General features: G+C 60.0%; 1 protein-coding gene across 2 annotated transcripts in view; it reads left to right on the plus strand.

The window, feature by feature from the left end:
- Positions 1-26174, plus strand: part of COL4A2 (collagen type IV alpha 2 chain) — a 161197-nt gene that overhangs the window by 134436 nt on the left and 587 nt on the right. Inside the window, exons 27-48 of one of the 2 annotated variants that reach the window (XM_061435367.1) lie at positions 1269-1325; positions 2695-2802; positions 5100-5321; positions 6236-6397; positions 7028-7198; positions 7833-7976; positions 9492-9614; positions 9826-10007; positions 10694-10757; positions 10947-11021; positions 13488-13595; positions 14161-14268; positions 15188-15259; positions 16670-16795; positions 18591-18707; positions 19403-19564; positions 19686-19784; positions 19972-20118; positions 20227-20343; positions 21490-21681; positions 22175-22461; positions 23994-25037. In XM_061435367.1, the coding sequence (XP_061291351.1) occupies positions 1269-1325; positions 2695-2802; positions 5100-5321; positions 6236-6397; positions 7028-7198; positions 7833-7976; positions 9492-9614; positions 9826-10007; positions 10694-10757; positions 10947-11021; positions 13488-13595; positions 14161-14268; positions 15188-15259; positions 16670-16795; positions 18591-18707; positions 19403-19564; positions 19686-19784; positions 19972-20118; positions 20227-20343; positions 21490-21681; positions 22175-22461; positions 23994-24251 (3101 nt within the window). In that variant the 3' untranslated portion in view covers positions 24252-25037. Of the gene's footprint in view, positions 1-1268; positions 1326-2694; positions 2803-5099; positions 5322-6235; positions 6398-7027; positions 7199-7832; positions 7977-9491; positions 9615-9825; positions 10008-10693; positions 10758-10946; positions 11022-13487; positions 13596-14160; positions 14269-15187; positions 15260-16669; positions 16796-18590; positions 18708-19402; positions 19565-19685; positions 19785-19971; positions 20119-20226; positions 20344-21489; positions 21682-22174; positions 22462-23993; positions 25038-26174 lie in introns of those variants that run through there. The other variant, XM_061435368.1, reaches the window with a different exon arrangement.

Here is a 26174-nt window from a genome sequence, read left to right on the forward strand (position 1 = left end):
GTATGTGTATGAAGGACAGCTGTGCATTATTGACCCGTTAAATAGGGTGAGGATCAGGTCTACATGTGAGAAGACTTTGGTCCAGCCATGAATGAGTGCTTGAGAGAGCAGGGCCGATGGATATAGACAGGAGGCCCGGTGACCCTGGCTCCGTGGAGGGGCGGGGGCAGTCCAGAAGTGGACTCGGCTGCCATCAGACAGGTGAAGTCTCCAGCCGGGGGGCCTAGAAGCTGAGGAGGGGAGCCAGGCAGAGGGATGAGTCCAGGGGGCGCCTGCTCAGGATCTGAAGAGCAGAGCGCAGAGGGTGAGGTTTTCAGAGCTGAAGAGGCTGACAGGCCATCTGGACATCGGGGTGGCATCGGCTCGCCTGTGGGAGCCGAGGTCTGGGGCTGCCTCCCAAGATGCAGGCTAGGGTTGGAGAAGAGCATCAGGACCTGTGGGCCCCACCACGGGGTGTGCGGGTGGGTCAGGCACTCGGGCCAGGGTGCAGAGCGGGAACAGCACCCCCGGAGCTTCCAGGGGTCAGGCCAGTCTCGCAGCTGCAGGAAGGCCCTGGGGGTGCGGCTCTGCAGGCTGGAGGCCCAGCCCCCTGAAGATGTCCAGGGTCCTTTCTTTTGATGACCTGGGCTGGCCGTGTGTGCACCTCGGACCGCTCCTGTGGCAGAGGAGCCCACAGCTCCTCTCTGGCCATCAGATGGGGCCAAGGTAGGAGCCCTGCCGGATCCCAGGCTGACGGACAAAAGGCCTCTCAAAGAACCGCTGCCCCTGCACAGGTCCCTGGTCTGATAAAACGCCCCTGCGTGGTGTCCCCAGCCAGAGGCGGCCACCTCCAGGTTTCGTCTACACAACCCAGCAGCAAGTCGTGGCCGGTTCTGAACATAATCAAAGTCACAGAGCAAATTTCAAAGTCTTCCTCCATCCCCGGCGAAATTTCCAGACAAAGAAAGGCATCCATACTGGCTGATGTGGATGGGGGGGCCCAGATGAACAAGGCTGACTTGCCCTGATGAGGGGTACCCCCCTCACCAGCATGGCCCCCGTTAGCCTCCAATGGGACTGCCTTCATTTGCATTTTATATTAACATTACGATTGCATTACACAGTGAAATTAAAGTTGTATCAGCATCAAGATTAATTGAATCATCAGATCACACTGATCGTTAAGTGGAAGCAGGTTTTCACGGCTGATGCTCTTGACCTTAGCAACATCTGACGCCGTGAGGCTGGGTGTGGACAGTGGTTAAAACTGCCCTCTTCTCTCTTGGCAGGTTGTATTGGAGGACCCAAAGGATCCCCAGGCCAGCCGGGTCTCCCCGGCCCCCCAGGTAATGGGAAAGCCCTTCCCGCCCTGCTCGCAGCGTCCCCACCTTCTCTGGCCCTGGTGGCCCCCCTGCCCAGACGTCCCGGGTTCTGGGTACAGTGCCGCACGCTGGCTGCTTCTGCGGGGGGCTGGCTTGCGCTCATCGTTGCAGGAAGCTAGTTGAACCCTGAGCCTGTCGTCCACACGGCTCTCCATGACCCTCCCTGCCTGAGCCCTGGAGAGGCCTGTCCGCCGTGGACCCCACACAGGCACCAAGGCTGCTGCCCCCAGAGTGGCGACCACTCCGGGGGGGTGGGCTCAGAGACAGTTTTCAGCGGGTCCAGGGGAAGCAGAGCCCAGAAGGTACACCCGTCAGGTGAGAAGAGAGGGGCGTGAAGAGCACTCAGCTTCTGGTGGAGACCCAAGTTCCATTGCTGGTCTACACTGACCCTCAGTTGCTGAATGTAGACTGATGCTCAGTTGCTAGTGTAGACCAACAGTTTCTGGTGTAGACCGCCCCTCAGCTGCCGGTGTAGATCAACCCTCAGATGCCGGTGTAGACCCACACTCAGCTGCTGGTGTAGACCCACCCTCAACTGCCAGTGTAGACCACCCCTCAGCCGCTGGTATAGACCGCCCCTCAGCCGCCGGTGTAGACCCACCCTCAGCCGCCGGTGTAGACCCACCCTCTTTTGCTGGTGTAGACCCACCCTCAGCTGCCGGTGTAGACTGACCCTCAGCCGCCGGTATAGACCGCCCCTCAGCCGCCGGTGTAGACCCACCCTCAGCCGCCGGTGTAGACCACCCCTCAGCTGCCGGTATAGACCACCCCTCAGCTGCCAGTGTAGACCCACCCTCAGCTGCCGGTGTAGACAGCCCCTCAGCTGCCGGTGTAGATCAACCCTCTTTTGCTGGTGTAGACCACCCCTCAGCTGCTGGTGTAGACCCACCCTCAGCTGCCGGTGAAGACCAACCCTCAGCTGCTGGTGTAGACCGACCCTCTTTTGCTGGTGTAGACCAACCCTCAGCTGCCGGTGTAGACCGCCCCTCAGCTGCCGGTGTAGACTGCCCCTCAGCTGCTGGTGTAGACCGACCCTCTTTTGCTGGTGTAGACCGACCCTCAACTGCTGGTATAGACCGACCCTCAACTGCTGGTGTAGACCGACCCTCAGTCGCTGGTGTAGACCCACACTCAGGTGCTAGTGTAGACCCACACTTAGCCCTGTCAGCTGCCAGGGGTGCTGTTTCTGGGCTGACCTTCCCTGGGCTCATCACTTCCCTGTTTCCTAAGAGACCATGTGGGATCGGGGGCGGGCCTTGACCCCCTCTGTCCCTCTCCTGCTGGGGTCTCCTCACGGCTCTGATGTCTGTCCTGGTCTCTCTGGGTCATTTAGGTGCCAAAGGCCTCAGAGGAATCCCAGGATTTTCAGGAGCCGACGGAGCTCCAGGGCTCAAGGGTCTCCCGGGAGATCCAGGTCGAGAGGGATTCCCAGGACCCCCAGGTGAGTCGGGGTGGGACGCCGCTCGGCCCCGTAGGTTCGGGGAAGGGCTGTGTACGATCTGGGTGCTCCAGCTCCATTGTCTTAACATTTAGAAACTGTCAACACATGCTCAATGACAATTTTTGCTCGTCCTTGGGAAATTAAAAAATGTCTCTCTTTTCATCGCTGATCTTTTGTGGAAGAAACTTACAGATCTTGCATGGAAAAAAAAAAGACACGTAGGCAGAAAGGTTTTTCTCTGGTGGCTATGAGACAGTCTAAGGACACGTAAAGTTACCCTCTCAGCCCTCATCATCGATATCTGATCTGCTGATCACTCACTGGATACCACGCAAAGAACACCTGTGTTCTGCTGTTCACGGCATTGCCCGTCTGCACTGCAGTTTACAGCTTGTCTGAGTCAGCAGTTCAAACCATTTCACCTACATTTGACCCAGCAAAGCATCATGGGAGCCATTGAGTAGCTAAAAGAGCTTAAACATTTTAGCTGTATATGGAGGGAAATGAGCGTGCTTCCAGTAATGAATGGTGGGCAGGAGTTGGCAGTACCTGCCTGTGTGTCCACACACCCTGGAAAATGACTCAGTGACCCCAGACACAGCTGTCCCTTTGGGGTCCTGGCTCGGAGTGGGTGCGGGAGCCCAGCTGCATTACTTGGTACACAGAGGGCCAGGCACTGGGGAATCGTGTTATCTGAACAAAGCTATAGATGGTTTCACTGAGGCCCCCCCCCAAACCACCCAGCCAAACATCCGCTGCAGGATCCCGGCCACATCCTCTCCTAGGCTCCCTGGAATCACTCTCACCGCCCCGCACTGGTGAAACATCCAAACTCTCCTACTTCTAGAAAGTTCTCAGTTGGAATGAAGCCTGCCTCCCAGGAGGTCCCCGTTGATTGTTCCTTGAGTCAGTGGTTCTGCTCCATAAGCACCCCTCACCCACAAGGGGAAACCATGGCCACATGCCCCATAGACATCTCGCAAGTGGGAGACCTGACACCAGGAATGCAAACATTTCTTTTTATGACTCAGTGTCTGTGCCCGCAGAAATCTCCCGTCCTTCCTTGACTGCTCTCCAGCCTGTCAGCATTCCTTTCAACCAAGCTCCAGGAACTAAAGAGAACATTCCAGATGTCTAGACTCACGCAGAACAGTGGATTCCTCACATGTAGACCCTTAGCAAACCTGTTCAGCAAAGAATAGCTGAACTGTGCCCCTTCCCTGTCCTGCACCCCGCCAGCTGGTCTACTCCTAAACTTACAGTCCAGGATCAGCCCCTGATGGGCCTTCTTCCTGGAGTCGGTGTCCCAGGCCACAGGGACCATGCCTTTCACATGTTGCTCCGTGATTTGCAGAACTAGGAAACCTGCCCCCTGTGTCTGTTAGCAAGGCCTTGGAGAGAAGCAAAGGGAAGTGTTTCCACATTTGCCACCCACCTGGGATGTTGAGAAGTTACAGCTTTGTCCCTTTGGTGACAGCACGTGTGCTGAAGTGAGGTGTGAATCGTTTTGAGAGGATGCTAATTCATTTTTTTTTTCACAAATGATAACATTTTATTATAGAAAAAGCGTCAATCCCAAATACAGACTTTTGTAAACACTGGAAGGTGAGCAAGTGCAGCTTTAAATGTAAATACAAAACAAAGAGGCAAAACCTACAAGCATTTTGCCTTTAAGAGAAAATGTCACGTTGTCCTGCAGAGGTGACCCCGCCCCAGCACGAATGCAGCTTCATCTCCCATAAGGGCATCGTGGCATCAACCTATAGGACGGTTAGGATGCTAGTATGTTAATACCTTCTTGCCTTGAAAACGAAGGGGATTTGGGAATCACAGTTCATGTGCCCAGCCGAGCAGGCTTAAACTGCAGGAACTGGCCAGCGAGTCAGATGCGCCCTCATCAGACTGGAGGAGGTCACGGTGCTTGTGAAAGCCTGTTCCTCATTCAGGCCTGCCCGCTGGTGTCCACAACCTCCCTGTTCATGACCCCAGACCCGTGAATGCTGAGGGCTTCAGTCCAGGGAGCGCTGACCCGGCCGCCCCCTGGTCCACCGTAGCTACCACGCAGGGCTGGGGTCAGACTTGGGAAGGCAGAAGGACACCCCTGGGAGCCGTGTGGGTTCGAGACCAGAGACGCGGCAGGCGCTCGAGCCGACCCCCCACAGCAGGCCCCCGAGCCGACCCCCCACAGCAGGCCCCTGCTGTCTCCGGTCTCTTTCTGGCGCTGACCTCTGTGCTGACCTCTGTGCTGACCTCTGCGCTGACCTCTGCTTATGGGGACGCCCTGTGTTTCCTTTCAGGCTTCATGGGACCCCGCGGCTCCAAAGGTGCAGTGGGCCCCCCTGGCCTGGATGGACTCCCTGGCGCCTCCGGCCTACCGGGGCCAGTCGGGCCCCCAGGGGACAGGGGCCTTCCTGGAGAAGTGCTGGGGGCCCAGCCCGGGCCCCGGGGAGACTCTGGACTGCCTGGACGCCCCGGACCGAAGGGCCCTCCCGGAGAAAGAGGCCCGCCTGGCTTCAGGGGTGAGTCACAGAGGCAAAGGAGAGGGGGCGCAGGGCCACTGCTCCGAGGCTCCTGGGGGGGTCGGGGTCGAGAATCCCTCCTGGGGGCTAGGGGAGACGCTCAGGACCGCACGCGGGACCGTGGGTCTCCGTCCCACGTGTCCTCTCTGTTCCGGCGCTCCTTCAGAACATTCTAGAGCAGTGACCGCTATGCTGTGTACGCCAGGGGTCCCCAGCCGTTTTGGCACCAGGGGCCGGTTTCGTAGAAACAGTTCCTCCGTGGATGTGGAGGGGGGCTGGGAGTAATGGGGAGCCGCAGGCGAAGCTTCGCCCGCCCGCCACTCACCTCGAGGTGCGTGGTCCAGTTCCCCGCCGGCCACAGACTCGCACTGGTCCCAGACGGGCGGGAAATGGTGTGGGGGCCCGCGGCTGCAGGACGGGTGCGGTCGGCGTGAAGAAGCCAGGGGTGGGCTGTGCTCAGAGAGGGCTTGCAAGGAAGACAGACGGTCTGGCACGCAGCTCAAGGTGTGGGTGCAAAAGGGACAGGTTTAGAGAACGTGACGGTCACCACCTCACCCGTGCATGTTCAGCAAGGCGGCAGGGTGCCCGTTGACTAGTGTGTGAACAAGGTACCCAAAGCTTTGTGTGTCCAGTTTATGCAAAGCGGGCCCTGAGAGCCCAGAGCGCAGACTTCCGTGGGCTTGTGTTGCTGGAGCGGGTGGGGTGACCGCCAGGCCGTGTGGGATCTCCATCAGAGAGGCGTCAGCTGTTAGGGTATCAACTGTGCTGTCTTCAGCCCAGCATCCAAGCCCAGGCTGACCGGGGCTGCCTCCGGGGTGGGACGTGACGTCCTCCTGCGACAGCGCTGAGGAGGAGCTGTCCCCTGCAGTGAGCCATGCGGGGCTGGCTTCACGGTCTCATCTCCCCTCCCGCAGGAAGCCAGGGCATGCCAGGGATGCCAGGCCAGAAGGGCCAGCCGGGCTCCCCCGGACTCTCAGGCCAGCCAGGACTGCCAGGGCCACCAGGACAGCACGGCTTCCCAGGAGCGCCTGGTCGGGAGGGGCCCTTGGGGCCCCCGGGCGCCCCCGGCTTTCAAGGTAAGGACCCACGCTCCCATGTAGTGGAGGGGGGACTCGGGTGTGCCCTAGGGAGCCCGCCCTGCAGAGCCGCCGGGGCTCTGAAAGCGCCGCACACGGCCCGGCTCAGGACAGGAGTTCATCCTTCTGCAGTCGGAGGCTGGAGCCCACGGTCACGGCGGCGGCAGGGCTGCTCCCTCCCAGGCCCCGTCTCCATGGTGGACGGCCGGCCGGCTTCTCCCCAGGCCCTCACAGGGACACCTCCTGTGCCGGCATCCTCATGTCTTCTTTCTATAAGGACACCCGTCATCCTGGCTTAGGGTCATCCTCGCAAACTCGTTTAATTAACCTCAGCCCCTTCTCTGAAGGCCAGCGCTGAATGCCGTCACATCCTGCGGTCTGGGTCTGGGACATGCGTGCTCTGCAGAGACACAGTCCAGCCGGTAACAGGTTCAGGACACGCATGTCACCAGACAGGAGGGTCCACCGCTCACACCTTGATGCTCACCTCTGAGGTCACACTTCCCAGCATCCTTCCCAGACAGTTTTCTAACCAAAACCTGTTATGGCCGAGGTCTCCAATGTATCCTGAGAGGAGATCCCTCTGTGCGGCCAGTTCATCCTGTCTTATGTCCCTCCCCCTCCTGACAGGTCTGCCTGGAGACAGAGGAGAGCCGGGGGACACCGGCGTCCCTGGCCCCGTGGGCATGAAAGGCGGCTCTGGGGACAGAGGTGACCCTGGACAGCAAGGAGAGAGAGGTCATCCTGGACACCCCGGATTTAAAGGAGTGTCTGGAATGCCCGGTGCCCCGGGACTGAAAGGTGAGCGCAGAGCACGACCACGGGTCTGCCTGGGGCGGGGGGCAGCCCCGCAGGGTGGAGTGCCCGCCGGCTCTGGGCCCTGGGGACTGCGGACGCTGCCCAGGCTGGCTGTGACCGCTGTGCCAGTGTGTCTACTTACCACGGTGGGGCGGGGGGCGGTGTCTGAGGAGCAGACCTTACTATCTGCGAGGGGCACTCCCCCGGGAGAAGGGATTCAGGTCCGGAGGCTGGCTGCTGAACAGACACCGCAGCAAAGAGAAGCGTTTGGTCCCCAGCCTAGATCTCCCTGCTCGAGTGTGAGTCGGGGCCCCCAGCTCTGTTCTCTGGCCTTTGCAGTGCTGGCACCAGGCTGACTCCCGGGACCTCTTTCTAACCCGGTAGAAAGACCACGGAGCGGTGACTTCCAGTTTCCTCCTTTGTGTCCACTGGCAGTGGCCTTGCGTCTGGTGCCCGATGGCCCACAGGCTGACTCTGCCCTCACGGTGCAGACGGTCCCCTTAGGAAGTGCTGAGAAGCCCTACTGAGAAACCATACTGAGGTTGAGAGTCTCAGCGCCTCCTCACGCAAGTCAGAGGGGTTGCCACTGCACTGACCATCTGTGCCTGACCCAGCGTGTTTCTTGTTCTCTCTGTAGGGGCCAGGGGCTCCCCCGGGATGGACGGCTTTGAAGGCATGCTCGGCCTCAAGGGCAGACCTGGGCTCCCAGGAATCAAAGGAGAGGCAGGGTTTTTCGGAATTCCAGGGCTGAAGGGCCTGGCTGGTGAGCCGGGTGTGAAAGGTATGTCCCCTCTCAGCCAGACTGAGACTCCCTTTCAGCGGGGCCGACACTGCTCAGAACAGTGTCCCAGGAACCCACACACTAGACACCATTACAGAAGAAACTAGCTCCAGGAACTTGGTCCCTGCCACAGCGCACTGGCCGTGTAATAAGGGAGTGCCCCTAGCCGAAGGACACTTGAGAACCAAACTGACCCGGCTTTAAGAACCAAAACATCCTGAGAAATGCACCCCAGGTATATTCTGAAGGGCAGGAAGCACCTTTGGTGAAAGAGGGACACGGCAGTCCAGGTGGACAGATCCACTCCATGCAGAGAGACGGTGACCCCCAGGAGGGAGCCTGGACCAAGCCCCGGGCCCACCCCAGTGGGGAGACGGTGACCCCCAGGAGGGAGCCTGGACCAAGCCCCGGGCCCACCCCAGTGGGGAGACGGTGACCCCCAGGAGGGAGCCGGGACCAAGCCCCGGGCCCACCCCAGTGGGGAGACGGTGACCCCCAGGAGGGAGCCGGGACCAAGCCCCGGGCCCACCCCAGTGGGGAGACGGTGACCCCCAGGAGGGAGCCTGGACCAAGCCCCGGGCCCACCCCAGTGGGGAGACGGTGACCCCCAGGAGGGAGCCTGGACCAAGCCCCGGGCCCGCCCCAGTGGGGAGACGGTGACCCCCAGGAGGGAGCCGGGACCAAGCCCTGGGCCCGCCCCGTGGGAGGCGCGCGTTGAGGAAGAGTGTTCCCAACAAGCTGTGTTTCCATGACGTTTGTTCAGACACCCTTGTTCTGAAAGTGTCATCACCGTCTCTAAAATTACTGAGTTATTAATAACAAGCGTGGATGGGGATGCAAAGACCTGGAGCCTCAGACCCCGCTGGGAGGAATCTCACCGGGTGCGGCCCAGGTGGAGAAGCTGGCGGTGCCTTAGAAAGGCAAACAGAGTTACCTGGCAAATCTCCTCCCGGGTGTGCCCTCCTGGATGAGAGCTGAAACAGGTCCACCCAGAAACTCGTGCACGAATTTCATGGCAGAGTGCTTCACACAGCAGCCCCAGCCAGAAACAGCTCCCACAACCACCACAGATAAGGAAAGCGTGGCCTAGCCGTTGGGGGATACTGTTCACCTACAAAAGAATTAACCTCTGACACATACTGCAACAACACGGATGAAACCTGAAAACACCGCGCCACGTGTTACCTGCTTCCGTTTGCTGAAACGCCCAGAACGGGCCGGTCCAGAGGCAGGAAGGGGGCGGCGGTTTCAGTTGCTGAGAGGGGGACAGAGGCGGGGCTGCTTGTGGGCGCAGAGTCCTCTGGGGGGATAGAGATGTTCTGAAGTCAGCGGTGGTGGGAGGATGGGGTTTCCCGTCACCTGGGTCCCCAGCTCGCGGTCTCAGGGGAGCCTTGCCACCCCGGGCTCCGCAGAAAGGAAGGCAGGAAGGCCGGCGCGGCCGAGCGGGCTTCCCGACGTGGGTGCTAACGCCTGCCTCAGAGGGCCAGGCGGTGACCGCATTCTACTCCCTTCCAGGCAGCCGAGGAGACCCCGGGCCCCCAGGACCGCCCCCCCTCATCGAGCCAGGGATGAAAGACATCAAAGGAGAGAAGGGAGACGAAGGCCCCATGGGACTGAAAGGGTACCTGGGCCTGAAAGGTGAGGCCCGGCCCGACTCGGAGCTGGAGGCCTGGGGTCCCCTGCCCGCCCGGCCCCAATCCATCTGAGGGCACGGCAGGGGCACCCCTGTGCCCACATCCACACTCTGCAGCCCTCCCGACACCTGAGGTCTGCCCGAGGGGCTGGGGTGGTTCCCGGAGGCTGGGAAGCAGAGCAGGGTCCCCAGAAAGTCACACCCGTCTTCCTGCAGGCCTTCCTGGAATGCCAGGTATCCCTGGGCTGTCGGGAATCCCAGGGCTGCCCGGGAGACCCGGCCAGATCAAAGGAGTCAAAGGAGACACTGGAATCCCCGGTGTGCCCGGCTCCCCGGGGTTCCCCGGCGTGCCCGGCTCCCCCGGAATCATGGGGTTCCAAGGCTTCACGGGCAGTAGGGTAAGTGGATGCCTCCTGGGAGCGCCTCTCCCAAGGCCTGCTGGCCCAAGCACGCGGTCCACAGCGCGGGGCTGACAGGTCCAGTAAGGGTCCGCAAGCCAAACTAGCATCTCACTTGGGAGCTGAATGCCTCTGGGAAAGTCTCTGCACCTCTCTTTGCCTCCCCTCTCAAATGTGGGGAGATAATGGGACCCGCCTCGCAGAGCTGCTCTGAGGCTGCAGTGGGCTCCTGAGTTGGGATCTGGCGCATTTGCCCGGGTCAGCCTGGCAGAGGGCAGGGTGCAGTCCTGATTATCCCCCCGCCGTCACCGTGTCACTGACGTTATTAATTGCAATAAAACTGCCGCTGTCGGGACTCCCCTGACGGTCCACGGTGGAGACTCCGCCTTGCTCTGCAGGGGCTGCAGGTTTGATCCCTGGCTGGGGAACCAAGACCCCACATGCCACGCAGGGTGTGGCCAAAAAGAAAACTGCTGTGGTCACTACTTTGCAGTTTAGTAAGAACAAGTGTGTGGACCATCTGCTATTACTATATTACACTGGAAAACTTGAGGACTTTTCTACAAAATGATGGCATAAAAACCTTGAGAACTGGTTTTAGTGCAATAGCTGGGTATGCTCACCCTTCAGAACTGCACACCTCATGAACGGCCCGTAAGATGGTTTCCTGTTTGACTTTGCTCCAGGGTGACAAGGGCGTTCCCGGGAGAGCAGGCCTCTTCGGCGAGGTCGGCCCCACTGGTGACTTCGGTGAGTGTTGCTGGGAGAAAAACAGGCCACCCCCGATCTAGAGCACCCTGGGCAGCATGGGGATGGCGGGCCCACGGGTGCTCTTAGTCATGTAGAAGCAAATCACTCGCATTCAGGTTGTAGCACCATAGAAGCTACAAAAGCAACCTCAGGAGACCTGACCTCAGCCACCTTTTCCGCACATGACAGGTGACATCGGAGACACGATAGATCTCCCCGGGAGCCCGGGCCTGAAGGGGGAGCGGGGCACCACCGGAATACCAGGTACCCAAGCCATCCGCGTCCCCCGTCCTCTGCAACCCTGCCCCTCCTCTGCAGTCACTCGTGAGCTGGCTCGCGCACCGTGCCATTACCTAGTGAGCCCACAGAGCACGTTGTAGGGCTGGTCTGAGGTCTCCAAGCCCAACATGCAAGGAAGAGTGGGGTTTTTTATTACATTGAGTGTGAGGACATCAGGAAGCCTGTATCTCCCTGCAAGGGAAGATGGCGAGAAGCAGCGCTTGGTGCTGGGAGTCGCTGCAGCCTCTAAACTACCATGTAAGCCTGGGCTCCTGGGATGATGATGCACAAAGCAGATGATGCAATGGCCGGAGCCCCTGCAAGCGGTGAAGGGTCTAGAGGAAAAGCAGGTGGAGTCAGACCCCTCTCCTTGAGTAAGACAGCAAGGAAGGCAACCCCCCCAGCCTATGGACGTCAGGGGGTGTCACGCCCCCTCTGTAAGCAACACTGAAGTTCAAGGTCAGAATTCCTGCCAGTGGTCACATCCCAAGGGGCTTGGACTAGATGCTCCTTCATGGGTTTCTATCTCAGGAGACACCCCCCACCCCCGGCCATGTGCTCCTAGGAATGCTCAGGGTGAAGGAGTCTGTTCGCGTGATGGACCAATGAAGAGGGTGCTAAGCTGGTGCTTTAATGAGAATGAGCTTCAGGATGGGAAGGGGTGGTCGGTCTAGCTGAGGTCAGATCCTAAGTGACACTTAGGGCCAGGCAGCCCCACCTACGAGCTCTTCTGGACTCCTGTGGATCCATCTTTTGGTCTCCCGAAGGCTCTCGTCCCAGACACATGATGCCTCAGGCTGGCTGGATCTCCCATGCAAAATAATTAATCAGCGTCCCAGAAACACCAAAATGTGTGACCCGGAATCTAAGTCTGCCAATAAGCAGCTTTGCCCAAGGAGTTCATTTAAAATGCAGATTCCAGGCGTGATCCAGACCTGAAAGGCTCAAACATCTCCTGCTTGACTAACTCCCCAGATTCCCCAGCACCACACGCATCAGCAAGTGCTCAGATGAGGGGTCTGCCACTCAGATGAAGGATCCACTGCTCAGATGAGGGATCCACCACTCAGATGAGGGATCCACCACTCAGATGAAGGATCTGATGCTCAGATGAGGGATCCGCCACTCAGATGAGGGATCTACTGCTCAGATGAGGGATCCACTGCTCAGATGAGGGATCTGCCACTCAGATGAGGGATCTACTGCTCAAATAAGGGATCTGCCACTCAAATGAGGGATCTACTGCTCAGATGAGGGATCTGCTGCTCAGATAGAGGGATCTGCCACTCAGATGAGGGATCTGCCACTCAGATGAGGGATCCACTGCTCAGATAGAGGGATCTGCCACTCAAATGAGGGATCTACTGCTCAGATGAGGGATCTGCTGCTCAGATAGAGGGATCTGCCACTCAGATGAGGGATCCGACACTCAGATGAGGGATCCACTGCTCAGATAGAGGGATCTGCCGCTCAGATGAGCCATCTGCTGCCACCTACCAAGGCACCAAACACTGTGCCTCAGAGCACCACGGCAGCTGTACACTGACCGTTTCTGAGGCCAGGAATTCAGGAACAGGGTGGTTCTCATGAGACTCTATCATGAGGTCGGCAGGGCCGCCTTACCTGAAGGCTGGACTGGGCTGGACCACCCAAGGCTGAGGTGGTCTTGGTGGGAGGGCCTCTCCTGGGGCTGCTCAGTGTCCTCACGACGAGGCAGCTGGCTTCCTGCAGAGTGGGGACAGAGAGCAGAGGCGCGTGTATGGCCTGGGCTCGAGGCGACACCCTGTCCTGTCCATGGTGTCCTGGCTCACTCACTCCAGCACTCGGAGTGGGAGGGGCCACACGAAGCCATCCAGACCACAGGCGCTGCGCGGGGGTCGGGGGAAATCAGGCTGAGGGAAGCACAGGTCAAGATCTGCATCCCCACTCACAAGGGGAGCACCCACGGGGACACAGCATCCTTTTCCAGGCACCCTCGACCCCACGGGCCTTTATCCTCACCCCTGAACCCCATGGGCCTTTACCCACACCCCCGACGCCACGAGCCTTTACTCGCATCCCTGATTCCACGAGCCTTTACCTGCACCCCTGAACCCCACAAGCCTTTACCTGCACCCCTGAACCCCACGAGCCTTTACCTGCACCCCTGAACTCCACGGGGCTTTACCCGCACCCCTGAACCCCACGAGCCTTTACTCGCACCCCTGAACCCCACAGGCCTTTACCCGCACCCCTGAACCCCATGAGCCTTTACCCGCACCCCTGAACCCCACGAGTCTTTACTCGCACCCCTGATTCCACGAGCCTTTACCCTTACCCCTGACCCCAGGGGCCTTTACCCGCACCCCCGACCCCACGAGCCTTTACCAGGCACCCCTGAACTCCACCTTAAGCCCCAACTGCACGGCAGCTGTGGTTTGATTGTTCCAAGCAGCGCATCTGTGGTTCCAGGTCAAAAGGGATTCTTTGGCGAGAGAGGCACTGAGGGTGATATCGGCTTTCCGGGGATCACCGGCCTGGCTGGAGTCCAGGGCCCCCCTGGATTCAAAGGGCAAAAAGGTAAGGTCCAGTGGTCACACCGCGCTCCTGGTGCAGCTGAGCCCGCGGTCTCCGCGGGCCCAGAACAAGGCCGGCCGGTTCTGCCTGTCAGCTCGTCCCCTGCAGTCACAGCCAGGAGCTCCCCCCGCATGTCCGTCCCCACGTGCACACAGCTCGGCTGTGCAGGACGCGAGGGACTGACGGCCGAGTCTGTGTGTCCATCTGTCTCTCTGTACCTGCCGTGACAGCCCCCTTTTGGCGTCTGAGTCGCGGAATTCGTCAGAGGCCGAGTTACAGGAGGGAATCCCTTTGGTGATTTTTCTTGCTACTGTTGTGCTCGCTGTTTTCCGGCGTTTGTGACCGCAGGGAGGCTGACCCTCGGAGGGTCTCTGGGCTGTGCCCAGGCTCCCGTGTGGACCCGAGAATGACAATATGCACACACGAGCTCTTCTGATGCCCAGGCTGTGCTCACACCACCAAGGCCACGTGAAGGGGACGCTGGTCCTTACCCACCCAGCCCCTTAGCTGGAGGCCAGGAGGCCTTGGGGTGCCTGCATGCCCCCTGAAGGATCTATCTGTCCCCCAGGCTTTCCAGGACTCACAGGGCTCCAGGGGCCTCAGGGAGACCCGGGACGGGCCGGAGCGCCTGGCATCAAAGGAGACTCTGGCTGGCCGGGGAACCCAGGCTTACCAGGTAAGAGGAGCCCCCGCCCCGTCCCAGACACCATGCCTGCGGAGAGGTGTTTCCTCCCCAGAAGGCTGAGCACAACCTACTGGGAGACCTCAGGGTGATCCTCGGTCAGCGCCCGGGCAGTGCCGGCGTGGGGATAGCGGCGAGGGTCCCCACAGAGCCGGGACCCGTGCCGCCCTTAAAGGGCCTGGGGGCTCCACGGCCTGGCCTGGACGGCCCTGCTCAGGGGACATGCCCTTGGCCGCTCGCGTGTCCAGTTCAGGGGGCGCACCCTGACCCCGCCTTCACTGCCCCCATCACAAGAGGAGCTGTGGCCTGGGTCCCATGTCCTGCTTCAGAGAGGCTGATCTCCAGAAATCTGGGGGGAAAGACGCGGTGCCAGGCCGCAGCTTCCTAGCACAGCTTTTACACACAGTGACGCGCGTGTCGGGAAGAAACACCCGCAGCACTGCCCAGCCCCCCTCTGGCTGTGAGGAGTCTGTGAAAAGATTCCAGGAAGACAGTTTTTAAGTTAATGTTTCTCTCCGGCGACGTGGGAGGGACTGACTGACACGTCCCAGTATTTGCTGAGCTGCTTCCTGGTGGTCCCGCCTTTGAACACACCGGGGGCTCCCCTGGGGGCTCAGATGATAAAGAATCCACCTGCAATGCGGGAGACCCAGGTTCCATCCCTTGGGGAAGATCCCCTGGAGAAGGGCATGGCAGCCCACTCCAGTATTCTCGCCTAGAGAATTCCATGGATGGAGGAATTCCTGGTGGGCTGGTGGGCTACAAGTCCACAGGGTCGCAGAGTCAGACACGGCCAAGCAACTGACACTGAAGACGCTGGGTGGACGACCGTCCCGCAGCAAATCGAAGCGTCTGGCTGCACTGGGGGTCTCTCTCTGCTCTCCCGAGAACTAACCCTGAGGCTCCCCCACAGGTCTGCCCGGACTCCGAGGCATCAGCGGATTGCACGGTCTGCCAGGCAGCAAAGGCTTCCCGGGATCCCCAGGTAGGGAGCCCCGAGGCCACGCCCAGCAGTGGGGGACCCTGGGGGGCCGTCGGGGACTTGGGGTAGTCGGGGGCTCAGAGAGCTGGACAACCTGTCCCTGAGGCCGCAGGGACTCGGTCCCACCGGCTGCTGCACAGACCGGGGGGCTTACACAGTAGTGGGGGCTCCTCACAGCTCTGAGCCTGGAGGTCCGGGGTGGGGGTGCCGGCGTGGGTGATCCGGGCGAGGACCGTGTTCTCGGCTCTTCTGTGTCCTGACATAGCGGAGATGAGCTCTTGGGTGTCTCTTCTTGGCGGGGGCCCACCCTAGGGGCCTCCTCTAACCCCGATCACCTCTCCAAGGCCCTCCACCAGATCCCACCACGTGGCCTTAGGAATCAACATGTGGGTTTGGGTTCGGACAAGACAATTGCATTCACAGCGGTGGTTGGTGTACAGGGGGCGGGCGGGGGCTGCCTGAAGGAGACACAGAGTCCATTGTCTCCGAAAGCCAGTGACTGTGAGGTTTGCACGGCTCCCCGCTTCCGTGACCTCCACGCACCATCACGCACGGCTCCGTTCCTCACTGGGAATGGAATCCTCTTTCTGCTTTAAGCTTCCTTTTTACGCTTGGATGTGCAAAACTCTCTGCCACTTCCCAGATATTTCTTTATTTTAAACTTAGTTCCTTTCATCTTAAATCTTAATGCTCGGTCATCACTTCATTTTTAAAATGTATTCACTGGACGAGTAATATTTGTAAAGTGTACGATTAATGTATCTTTTTTTAAACTTTTATGGTTTTCTTTTCAGATCATAAAAGTTACTTATGTTGAGAGGAGAAAAGTTTTAAAAAAAATACATGTAAACAAAAACAAATCTCCTGTGGTTCCTCCTCTGCTTTTAGATTAGTCTTTGTAGCTGTTTTATATCAGCAAGAGTTCATCTTTCTGTGGTAAATTTGGGTGTGTGTCATTGTATATAAAGTCACACACTTATCCTTCAATTAAGGTTTCAATTCCAGTTTAAACACCCAAGTTATGTTGCTCTTTCCTGCCACCCACCGCTTTGAGTTCCTGATGTGTGAGCAGAGCAGGTTTTAAACAGCGCTTCCCTTTTACGCCTCGGATGAAGCATCCGGAGCCCCATCCAGGAGCCTGGGGACCCTGGGCAGGTCCTAGCTCAGGACCATCTGCATCTCAGGATACGAGCCTTTTTTGAGGGGCCTTGGAGTTCCCCACTATGAAGTGAAGGGCTCGGCTTCGATACCCAGGGTCCCTTCTGAGTCTTGGGCTCGGGGGCATCGAGGCTGCTAGGAGGCTGAGGTCTCCACGCTGTCGTGGGCTGCTCTTGTTTCCAAGTCTCCCCTTCCTCTCGTGAGAACAGACTGCCTGGTCCAAGACACTGAGTTACTGTGTTCACCCGGCTGCAGGTGCAGATGTCCACGGGGACCCCGGATTCCCAGGCCCTGCCGGGGATAAGGGTGACCCCGGAGAGCCCAACACCCTTCCAGGCCCCACGGGAGCCCCGGGACAGAAGGGCGAGCGTGGAGCCCCAGGTGAGGCCCGCACCCCAGCATCACCGCCTGCACCCCCAGAACCAACCATGGTGCCCGTGAGTCTGAGAGATGAGCGGTCAGAGCAGGCCGGGTGCTGACTTCTCTGGGGAGAGTTCCCTGTTGCAAACCTCCCACTGGTGTTCCACGGTTCATATACCCCATCCCAATCTTATTCCATCGGGGTTAACTATTGACCGCCCCGCCCTTGGAGGAAGGAAGAGATCAGGCTGCATCCCCGTGGTGCCCCCAGGGCACCAGGTGTGGGGCCTCGGCCACCACATGTGCACAGGAGTGCTGGGGAAATGACAGAGTGAGCGAGGGCGTCGCAGCCCCTGAGCCCTGCCCGTGTGCCAGCCTGGGGCGCGGCAGGAACAGGCCAGGGAGAGGTGGTCTCAGGGGCTGAGAATGAGACCCCTGCCCAGCCCGGCCGCCAGCCGCCAGGCAGGACCTAAACCGACGGGGGCATGTGGACTCTACACCCGGCATCTCGGAGTGGAGGGCTCCCGGGCGTGCGGCATCACCCAGTGGGCTTTGTTTTCTGACACCTGGGCCCTCCCCCCACCCCCCGGCCCGGCTCAGCCCAGCGTCTCATCCGAGGCGGCCTTGAGCCAGGCGCTGCCTGTGGAGCCGGCGGGGGTGCTGGACCCGACAGGTCATCACACCTGGGCCTCCAAGACCTGGGCCTGAGAGCTGGTGCTCAGGTCAGAATTACCCCTGAAACCAGAACCATCGGCCCCTCAAAGGGGAAGGCAGGCCCTGAGGAGGCCAGCAACCCCACCTCCGATGGATGGGGAAGCACAGACCCCATCATCTGATTCCCCCCCAGGGCCTGTGACCTCCCCTCCACTTAAACTAAGCAGAAACCCCAGTATCCGTTGGTACCCAAGCCCCAGCCTTGATCTGAACCCCAGAATCCCCTGGTACCCGAGCCCTGGCCTTGATCTGAAGGCAGGGGGAGGAGGGGGCCAGCCAGAGGGGCCGCACCATGAGTCCAGGGGGCTACTGGGGCTCAGGCGGCCCCGCTCGGGGCTGGGGTCCAGGCCCAGTTCAGCAGCATGGACACCTGCCCCGAAGCTCAGCCCCGGGACAGTCCCGTCACACACGGTTTCCTCCGGGAGGCACGTCTCAGTCTTCCTGAAACTCTGGACAACACTTCAGTGTGAAGTTTGGGGGCCGATCAAAACAGCCAGGTCATCCTCAAAAAGCACAGACAGGCAGAAAAGGCCCTAGATAGACATTGCGGGAGCCTGTTGACATCCTGAGTGGGACTCAGAGCCCCACTCCTGCTTATCCAGGAGCCCCGTGGGGCTGCCTGGGGCCACCAGTGAACCCCAGTGAGGAGGTGAGAGGAGGTGAGATGCTAGTTCAGCAGCTGTGGGCCGGGAGGATGGACCCACCCAGGACACTTGACCTCCAGCTGGAGCCTAGGATCCTGGGGGGTGGCCCGGGGAGGATAGGAGCGGCCGCGCCACCCGCAGTGGGTCCTCCCAGCACGGGTGCTCCCTGGGCCCCCAGGGCTGCTCTCAGCCAATGCCCACAGGGCGGGGCCGGGCGTCCCCGTTAGGTGGCCCCGGCAGCTGGCTGCTGAGCAAAAGGCGTGCCGGAGAGGGCAGCCTTGCAGCAGAGGCAGGGCCACAGGCCCCATGGGCAGTGGGAGAGGGCTGGCGGGCGTGTGGGCAAGAGCCCGCTGTGGGCACCTCTCCACAGCGGCTCTGCTCCTGGGCGGGCTAGGGCATGGAGAAGGGGTAACCCAGGATGGAGAGCTGGTGCTGATCAACTTCCATTTCCCTCCCAGGGGAGCGAGGCCCAATCGGGAGTCCTGGACTTCAGGGCTTTCCAGGCATCACCCCTCTCTCCAACATCTCTGGGTCACCAGGGGACATTGGCGCGCCCGGGATATTCGGCCTGGAAGGTGAGCGGGGCTCACACCCTGTGGGCTGGAACCTCTGGACACAGAAGCCTGGTCACTGCAGGCAGGGGACGCCCCTGATTCCCCCTTGAGGACGTGATTCTGAGGGAGACAGGCCGGGAGGGAAGGAGGGCCCGGGAGGGTTCCCTAGAGGAATCAATGGGCTTTCCCAGGTGAAGCAGTGGTAGGGAACCCGCCTGTCAATGTGGAGACGCAGGTTGGATCCCTGGGTCGGGAAGATTCCTGGAGCAGGAAATGGCAACCCACTCCAGTATTCCTGCCTGGAGAATCCCATGGATGGAGGAGCCTGGTGGGCTAGAGACCATGGGGTTGCAAAGTCAGACATGACTGAGCACAGAGGAATCAAGTTATAGCGTCAGAACGTGGATGCCAGGGGCCAGGGCTAGGGAGTGGAGCGGAGAGGGGAGTGTTCAGTGAGGACAGAGCTTCAGCTGGAAGATGAGCGCGTGTGAGCGCGTCCAGGGAAGGATGGTGGTGACGTCTGCAGGATGAGGTGAGTGGACTGCAGGCCTCTGAACGGGCGCACTCCAAGGTGGTTAAAATGGTAGACTTATGTTAGCATATTTCAGCACAATAAAAAGCAAAGCTAGCCTCCCAGGGTTACACACTTGCCAAAGCCCACCCCCCAGGGGTGACTTTGCGTGCTCACTTGCCTCTCTCCGGACTGACGCTGGCAGGTTATCGAGGGCCCCCGGGGCCGCCCGGGCCTGCAGCTCTCCCCGGAAGCAAAGGCGATGAGGGGAGTCCAGGAACCCCCGGAAGCCCCGGGACCAAAGGATGGATCGGCGACCCCGGGCCCCAGGGCCGGCCTGGCGTGTTCGGGCTCCCAGGAGAAAAAGGTTGTAACATGGGTGGTGTCCCAGGAGGAGGGAGGGCTTCTCTCGGGGACACTGGTCAGAGATGGCTGGAGACCCCCCTGCACCAGGCCCGCATGTCCTCAATGCCCTGCTTGTCCTGAAGGGCCCAAAGGGGAGCCAGGATTCATGGGCAACATAGGCCCCACTGGAAGCCCGGGCGACCGAGGCCCCAAGGGACCCAAAGGAGACCGAGGACTCCCGGGTGAGTGGGTCTCGCGGGGACACCTCGAGGTCACGGGGCGTCCCGGGGCGTGGGGTGAGCAGGGATGCTGGAGGGGCTGTCTCTGCAGAGCGAGGCGGCTCCGGGAGGCTGGAGAGGGGGTCCACGCCCGAGTCAAGATCAGAGCAGCGGTTCTCAGGCCTCACCTGGCCTTTCTTCCCCCTTCCAGGTGCTCCCGGTGCTGTGGGGACTCCAGGCATCACAGGAATCCCCCAGAGGATTGCGATCGAGCGGGGCCCAGTGGGTCCACAGGGCAGGAGAGGCCCCCCAGGGGCTCAGGGGGAGATGGGGCCACAGGGCCCCCCCGGAGAACCAGGTGGGAGCCCAGCCAGGGGGCGCTGGGCGGGGGCTGGGGGGGCCCTGCCTGCTCTGTTTCTGCCCGTCCCTGCCGGGGGCACTCACCCGTGTACCCGCGGCCCTGCAGGTTTCCGTGGGGCGCAGGGCAAGGCCGGGCCCCAGGGACGAGGCGGCGTGTCGGCCATTCCGGGATTCCGTGGAGACCAGGGGCCCGTGGGGCTGCAGGGACCGGTGGGCTTCGAAGGTGAGTGATGGGCAGGGGGCAGGGAGGTGCCTCAGCTCCGCCGTGGGGCTGACAGGTGGACCGCGGAGCTCAGGGAGGGGTCGGACGAGCCCCGAGATGAGCAGCGCTGAGGGGCTGCCCCCGAGTCTGGCTCCCGGGTTATCAGGACCCACCCCGTGACCCCTGCCCCTGGCAGAGCATGTGGCACGGGGTCCCTGGCACAGGCTGGCCGCCTTCCTTCCCATGAGACATCAGGAGGTGGCTCAGAGAAGGAAGCGGGTGACATGCTCTGAGAGACAGGATTCCTGAGCTCACAAAAGCTGAGGACAATGAACTACAAGTGACCGATCACATTATAGGCACCACTGTGAAGCCTTTTATCATCGACTTCTAAAAATCATCTGCATGCATGCAGGATGGGATAGGCCAGAAGTAATAGCCATTCATGCAAAAAAAAAAAAAAAAGTCCTGGGAGTTGTTGTAATTCACCTGCACTTGGTTTGAGCCAGTGACGTGAGTGCTGTGCACGGTAGAGATAGGCTGCATGGTCACACCCAGACCCCAGCAAGTGTCCACATCACGCCGCTCGAGCAGGAGAGCCTGTGACGCGTGGGGGAGACACCACCTGAGACACGCATAGTGGGGGCTGGGGGGGGGGGGGGCGAGGGGCGAGGGGCCGCCCCGTGAAAGAGACAGGGTCACCAGCTGGAGGCGGATCGGCCGTTCTGCGGTATCAGGGGCAGAATTGGGGCCCTGGGTGGACACGTGGGGAGTCGGGTTTCTAACCCAGGAACGGCCGCTCCCCGAAGGTCCAGCAGGGAGCCTGCAGCCTGGCACAGAGGAGGCGGGCAGGGCTGGACCACAGTGCCCCTGGGCCCCTGCACAGTGGCAGACGCTGCAGTTCCCTCGGAAGGAGGTGCCCGGGGGTCAGCTCGGGGGCCTCTGAGTCCACGGCCCCCCATCCAGCCCCTTCATGATAGCCATTCCACATTCCTGAACGGGGCGGGGGGGACTAAGTGAGGGTAAGTCCTCGTCAGGAGGCTCTCGGTCCCCAAGGGCAGAGCCACTGACCCCAGCCTTGGGGACGTGAATGTCGCCGTGTGCGCCGCCAGCACGTGGGCTGCGGTCCGTGCAGCAGCTGCAAGGCGGCCTCTCTGTCTCGCCCAGGGGAGCCGGGCCGCCCCGGAAGCCCCGGCCTGCCCGGCATGCCCGGCCGAAGCATCAGCATCGGGTACCTCCTGGTGAAGCACAGCCAGACCGACAAGGAGCCCATGTGCCCCGTGGGCATGAACAAGCTCTGGAGCGGGTACAGTCTGCTCTACTTCGAGGGCCAGGAGAAGGCCCACAACCAGGACCTGGGTAGGTACCGCCCGCCAGCCGGCCAGCCCCACCGCGGGTGGCAGGACCCAGCGGCCAGTTACTTCCTGAGTCCCCGGAAGGCACCCGGATGCTCCAAACCCGGGGTCGGGACGGGGCACTGCCCTGTGTCCGGGGCCCTCTGTAAGGGCAGGGGGGAAGCGCCAGTGGAGGCCCCCAAGGGATCGGAGAGCCAGAGCTTGCCCCCTGCCCCGCCTCGTGCACGCTGAGCTCTTCGGGTGGCCGGGGCGTGGCCGGGCCCTGAGTGGGCGGGGCACCCGGGACCCCGCCTCCTCACACACTCAGCCGCCTCCCTCCGTTGGCCGGTGGCCGGGGCGTGGCCGGGCCCTGAGTGGGCGGGGCACCCGGGACCCCGCCTCCTCACACACTCAGCCGCCTCCCTCCGGTGGCCGGTGGCCGGGGCATGGCAGGGCCCTGAGCGGGCCAGGCACTCGGGGCCCCTCCTCCGCGCACACTCAGCCACCTCCCTCCACAGGGCTGGCGGGCTCCTGCCTGGCACGGTTCAGCACCATGCCCTTCCTGTACTGCAACCCCGGGGACGTCTGCTACTATGCCAGCCGTAACGACAAGTCCTACTGGCTGTCCACCACCGCCCCGCTGCCCATGATGCCCGTGGCCGAGGAGGACATCCGGCCCTACATCAGCCGCTGCTCTGTGTGCGAGGCCCCGGCCGTCGCCATCGCAGTCCACAGCCAGGATGTCTCCATCCCCCACTGCCCGGCCGGGTGGCGCAGCTTGTGGATCGGATACTCCTTCCTCATGGTACGTGCTGTGCACCTGCTGTGACTCGGAGCACGGACCCAGGTGGAAATCGAGGTCCTCTCCCCTGCCACCTGTGGCCGTTTTTAAGACTGATCAGGGCGGTTGTTCAGGTTGGGCAGTGCGCAAAGGCACCTGGCCCTTTGTGAGATCGGGAATGCAGCCTGCGCTTTGCTAATCCAGCCGTGTTTGGCCTGGGGCTGCCCGCATCTGGGTGGGACACAGAAGTTTGCCACCAGGCCTTTTTACAACCCTAATGAGGACGATTTGGCTATCTTGACAGCATTCCTTACAATTTGCGTGTTTACTTACCACTATCACAGAGAGAAAGTAAAGTCCAGAGGGGAGGCTGGGTCTTGTGTTGCGTTTGTATTTACTATGACTGTTGTAACTCCCATTGTATTGACAGGATACCCAACATGTTAAATGTTTCATAAACTATGTCAATCACATTATATATATATATATATATATATATATATATAATGCAGTGTTTGCTCATCTTGTCAAAACAATAGGGAAAAAACCCTGGAATCTAGGAAAGGAAGGAAAAGGTAAACAAGAGTTGATTTTTTTTAACATTTTTAAGGGATTACTGCTGCAGTAATTTGAAGCAACAGGATCACTAGGTTCTGTGCAGGGACAGGCAACGTTCTACCTTAAGGGGCTCCTCCTGTCGGGGGACCTGGGGACAGACGGAGCAGCCCCGTTTGCCCCTGGGTCACAGAGGAGGAAGGGCTGGACCCTCTATGTTTTAACTCCCATCGTGAAATGAAAAAGGAGCATCTTTGTCATGGAAATGCTTGCACTGTATCCTGAAGGTCAGACAGCCCTGCTCTTACGAGCATTACATCTTGAGCCACGTCAGAGGAGAAGGGAGAAGCACACGGGCGCTGGTGGTCAAGATCCACCAGCAACGCAGGAGACATAAGAGACGCCAGGTCAATCCCTGGGTTGGGAAAATCCCATGGAGAAAGAAGTGGTAACTCATTCCAGTGCTGTTGCCTGGAGAATCCCATGGAAAGAAGAGCCTGTCCACCAGTTCGCATAGGATCAGGCTTCTCCTGTCCTTCATCATCCCCCGGAGCTTACTCAAACTCATGTTCATTGAGTTGGTGATGCCATCCAACCATCTCATCCTCTGTTGTCCCCTTCTCCTCTTGCCCTCAATCTTTCCCAGCATCAGGGTCTTTTCCAATGTGTAGGCTCTTTGCATCAGGTGGCCAAAGGATTGGAGCTCCAGCTTCAGCATCAGTCCTTCCAATGAATATTCAGGGTTGATCTCCTTTAGGATGGACTGGTTTGATCTCCTTGCAGTCCAAGAGGCTCTCAAGAGGCTTCTCCAGCGCCACAGTTGGAAAGCATCAATCACACATACATACATACATACACATTATTTTCCACGATGGTTTATCACAGAATATTGTACAAAGTTCCCTGTGCTGTACAGTAGGACCTTGTTTTATTTTTCCTTGGAAGAAAAAAAAAAACAAGCTAACGTGTTGGCATCTCTTCCGCCCGCTCCCCCCGCGCAGCACACGGCCGCCGGTGACGAAGGAGGTGGCCAGTCGCTGGTGTCGCCGGGCAGCTGCCTGGAGGACTTCCGCGCCACGCCGTTCATTGAGTGCAACGGGGCCCGCGGCACGTGCCACTACTACGCGAACAAGTACAGCTTCTGGCTGACCACCATCCCGGAGCAGAGCTTCCAGGGCACGCCCTCTGCCGACACACTCAAGGCCGGCCTCATCCGCACGCACATCAGCCGCTGCCAGGTGTGCATGAAGAACCTGTGAGCGCAGGCGCCGGCCAGACACGCCCGCCGGACACATCCCTTCCCCAGGCCACGTGCAGTCCGGGGCCACTTTGGTGCTTATTCTTAACTTATTACCTCAAGACGCCGACCCCTAAATTGACTGCATTTTTTTTTTCCTTTAAAAAACAAACCAAAAAGAGAAAAAGGTTACCAAAGGAATTCAGCACCAGCACTTGGACAAGATAGGCCCTTGCCCCCCGCAGGCGCTGCCTGCTCCCCCCAGGTCTGCAGGACACCGTGTCCCCCAGCACGGGAGGCCGTTCACCTCCCGCTCAGGCCGTCCGGGACTGCTCGCGCTCGGCGTCGCTGACGTCCTGCTACGCACCCGTGTACTCACCGCGCTCTCAGCCACCGCTGTTAACCCACTTTCTGAACTCACTTAAGGGGGGTGTGGACGGATGAGACAGCTCAGCCCGCGGGGCCCCGGGGGTGGGCCAGGCCCCGCTCTCTGAGCCCCCAGGATGCCGCACTGTCCTCTCAAAAGTGCCGGTGACGTGAAGGCTCCTCGTCCCCCAGGAGGGCCGACTGCGCCTCCTCGTGTCCGAAAAGCCGCTGCTGTTGGCGCCCCGGCCGTCGCGCTTCCCACCACGTCCTTCCAGACCTTCGCGCCATCCGCGGCGAGACGGCAGAGACGCCCCCGCCGCCCCGGGCTGGCCTGAAGATCCACCCCCCCCCAATTCTGTGCGCTGAACTGTACCCCTCTGACTACTGCCTCCTCTGTAACCAAACCAGAATAAAAGTTACTTTTCAACATTTTTATACCCCACGTTGTTGCCTGCCTGCCTTTCTCAAGTTCTTAGGGCAGGACATTTGCACTGAACCCCAAACCCTGCATCCCGGCCCAGCTCCACACTGCGCTGCTGTATTTTCCAGATTTCAGCAGACTGAACCGAAGCCTGTGGCATCGTCATTGGTTTCTCAGGGAACTGTATTTGTGTTTACAATGTGGTGATGTTCACAGAAAACACTCTCAACCTGCAGTCACAGGGGTTAGGAGGGAGATACCTCTAAACATACTTCCAAAGTCATTCAACCCGCCCTGGCATAACGTCCCAAATCAAATCCCATAAATCAAATCTCCAAGACCCATTTCTGGCTTCAGTTTCTCCAGAACCTGGCTGACGCCTGGGCATCCAGCTCACAGAGTTTCTTTTTACCCTTCAGAACTCAGTCTCACCTTAGACCTCCTTTGAGAACAATTTGTATAGTCACAAAGTAAGCATTTCACGTGACGGTGTTATTTAAATGGGATCAGCCCCGGGCTGGCCTGCCTTCCCCGGCGCCGCCTGAGCCAAGGACTGTGTGCCAGGGAGGTTAAGGGAGGACGGGACTCCGGGCGGGGGGCGGGGAGGGGGGCTGGTGCCTGGAGGAAGGAGGCTGCCTCAGTACAGAGCTCAGCCCTGCCGCACAGCCCCCCACACTGAGGAAGGCCACACAAGGACCACCGATGGGCAAGGCACATTTTCCGCCTCCAGCTCTTGCCCCCGGGGGCCAGGCTGGGTTACAGGTTCAGGAGTGTTGAGCGGGCTCTGAGCACCCCAGGGGAGGTGGCAGAGACCAGGTGAAGGTGATGGGAGCTACGGTAGGCTCCACCTGGGCACAGCTGGTTTCCATAGCAACAGTTATAGTGGGCAGCTGAGCCCTTAGAGGCCGAGGCCGGGGCCTGAAAGATGCCCACACAGGAGGCTGGGGAGGCAACTGCTCTTGCCAGACCCCAGTCCCCGAGATCGCAGGGTGGTCATGACGCTTGCCACAGTCCTGAAAATTTCTGCTCAATTTGGTCTAGCCTCTCCTTTTAATTGAATGAAAGATTCTTTAGATTCTATACTGTTTCACTATTTTCAAGTTTCACACCCGTGCTCTCATATGGCTTAGCTTTGCCTGTGTGTGGTTCCCAGGGCAT

The sequence above is a fragment of the Bos javanicus genome, chromosome 12 (assembly GCF_032452875.1).
Source record: "Bos javanicus breed banteng chromosome 12, ARS-OSU_banteng_1.0, whole genome shotgun sequence".
Lineage (NCBI taxonomy): Eukaryota > Metazoa > Chordata > Mammalia > Artiodactyla > Bovidae > Bos > Bos javanicus.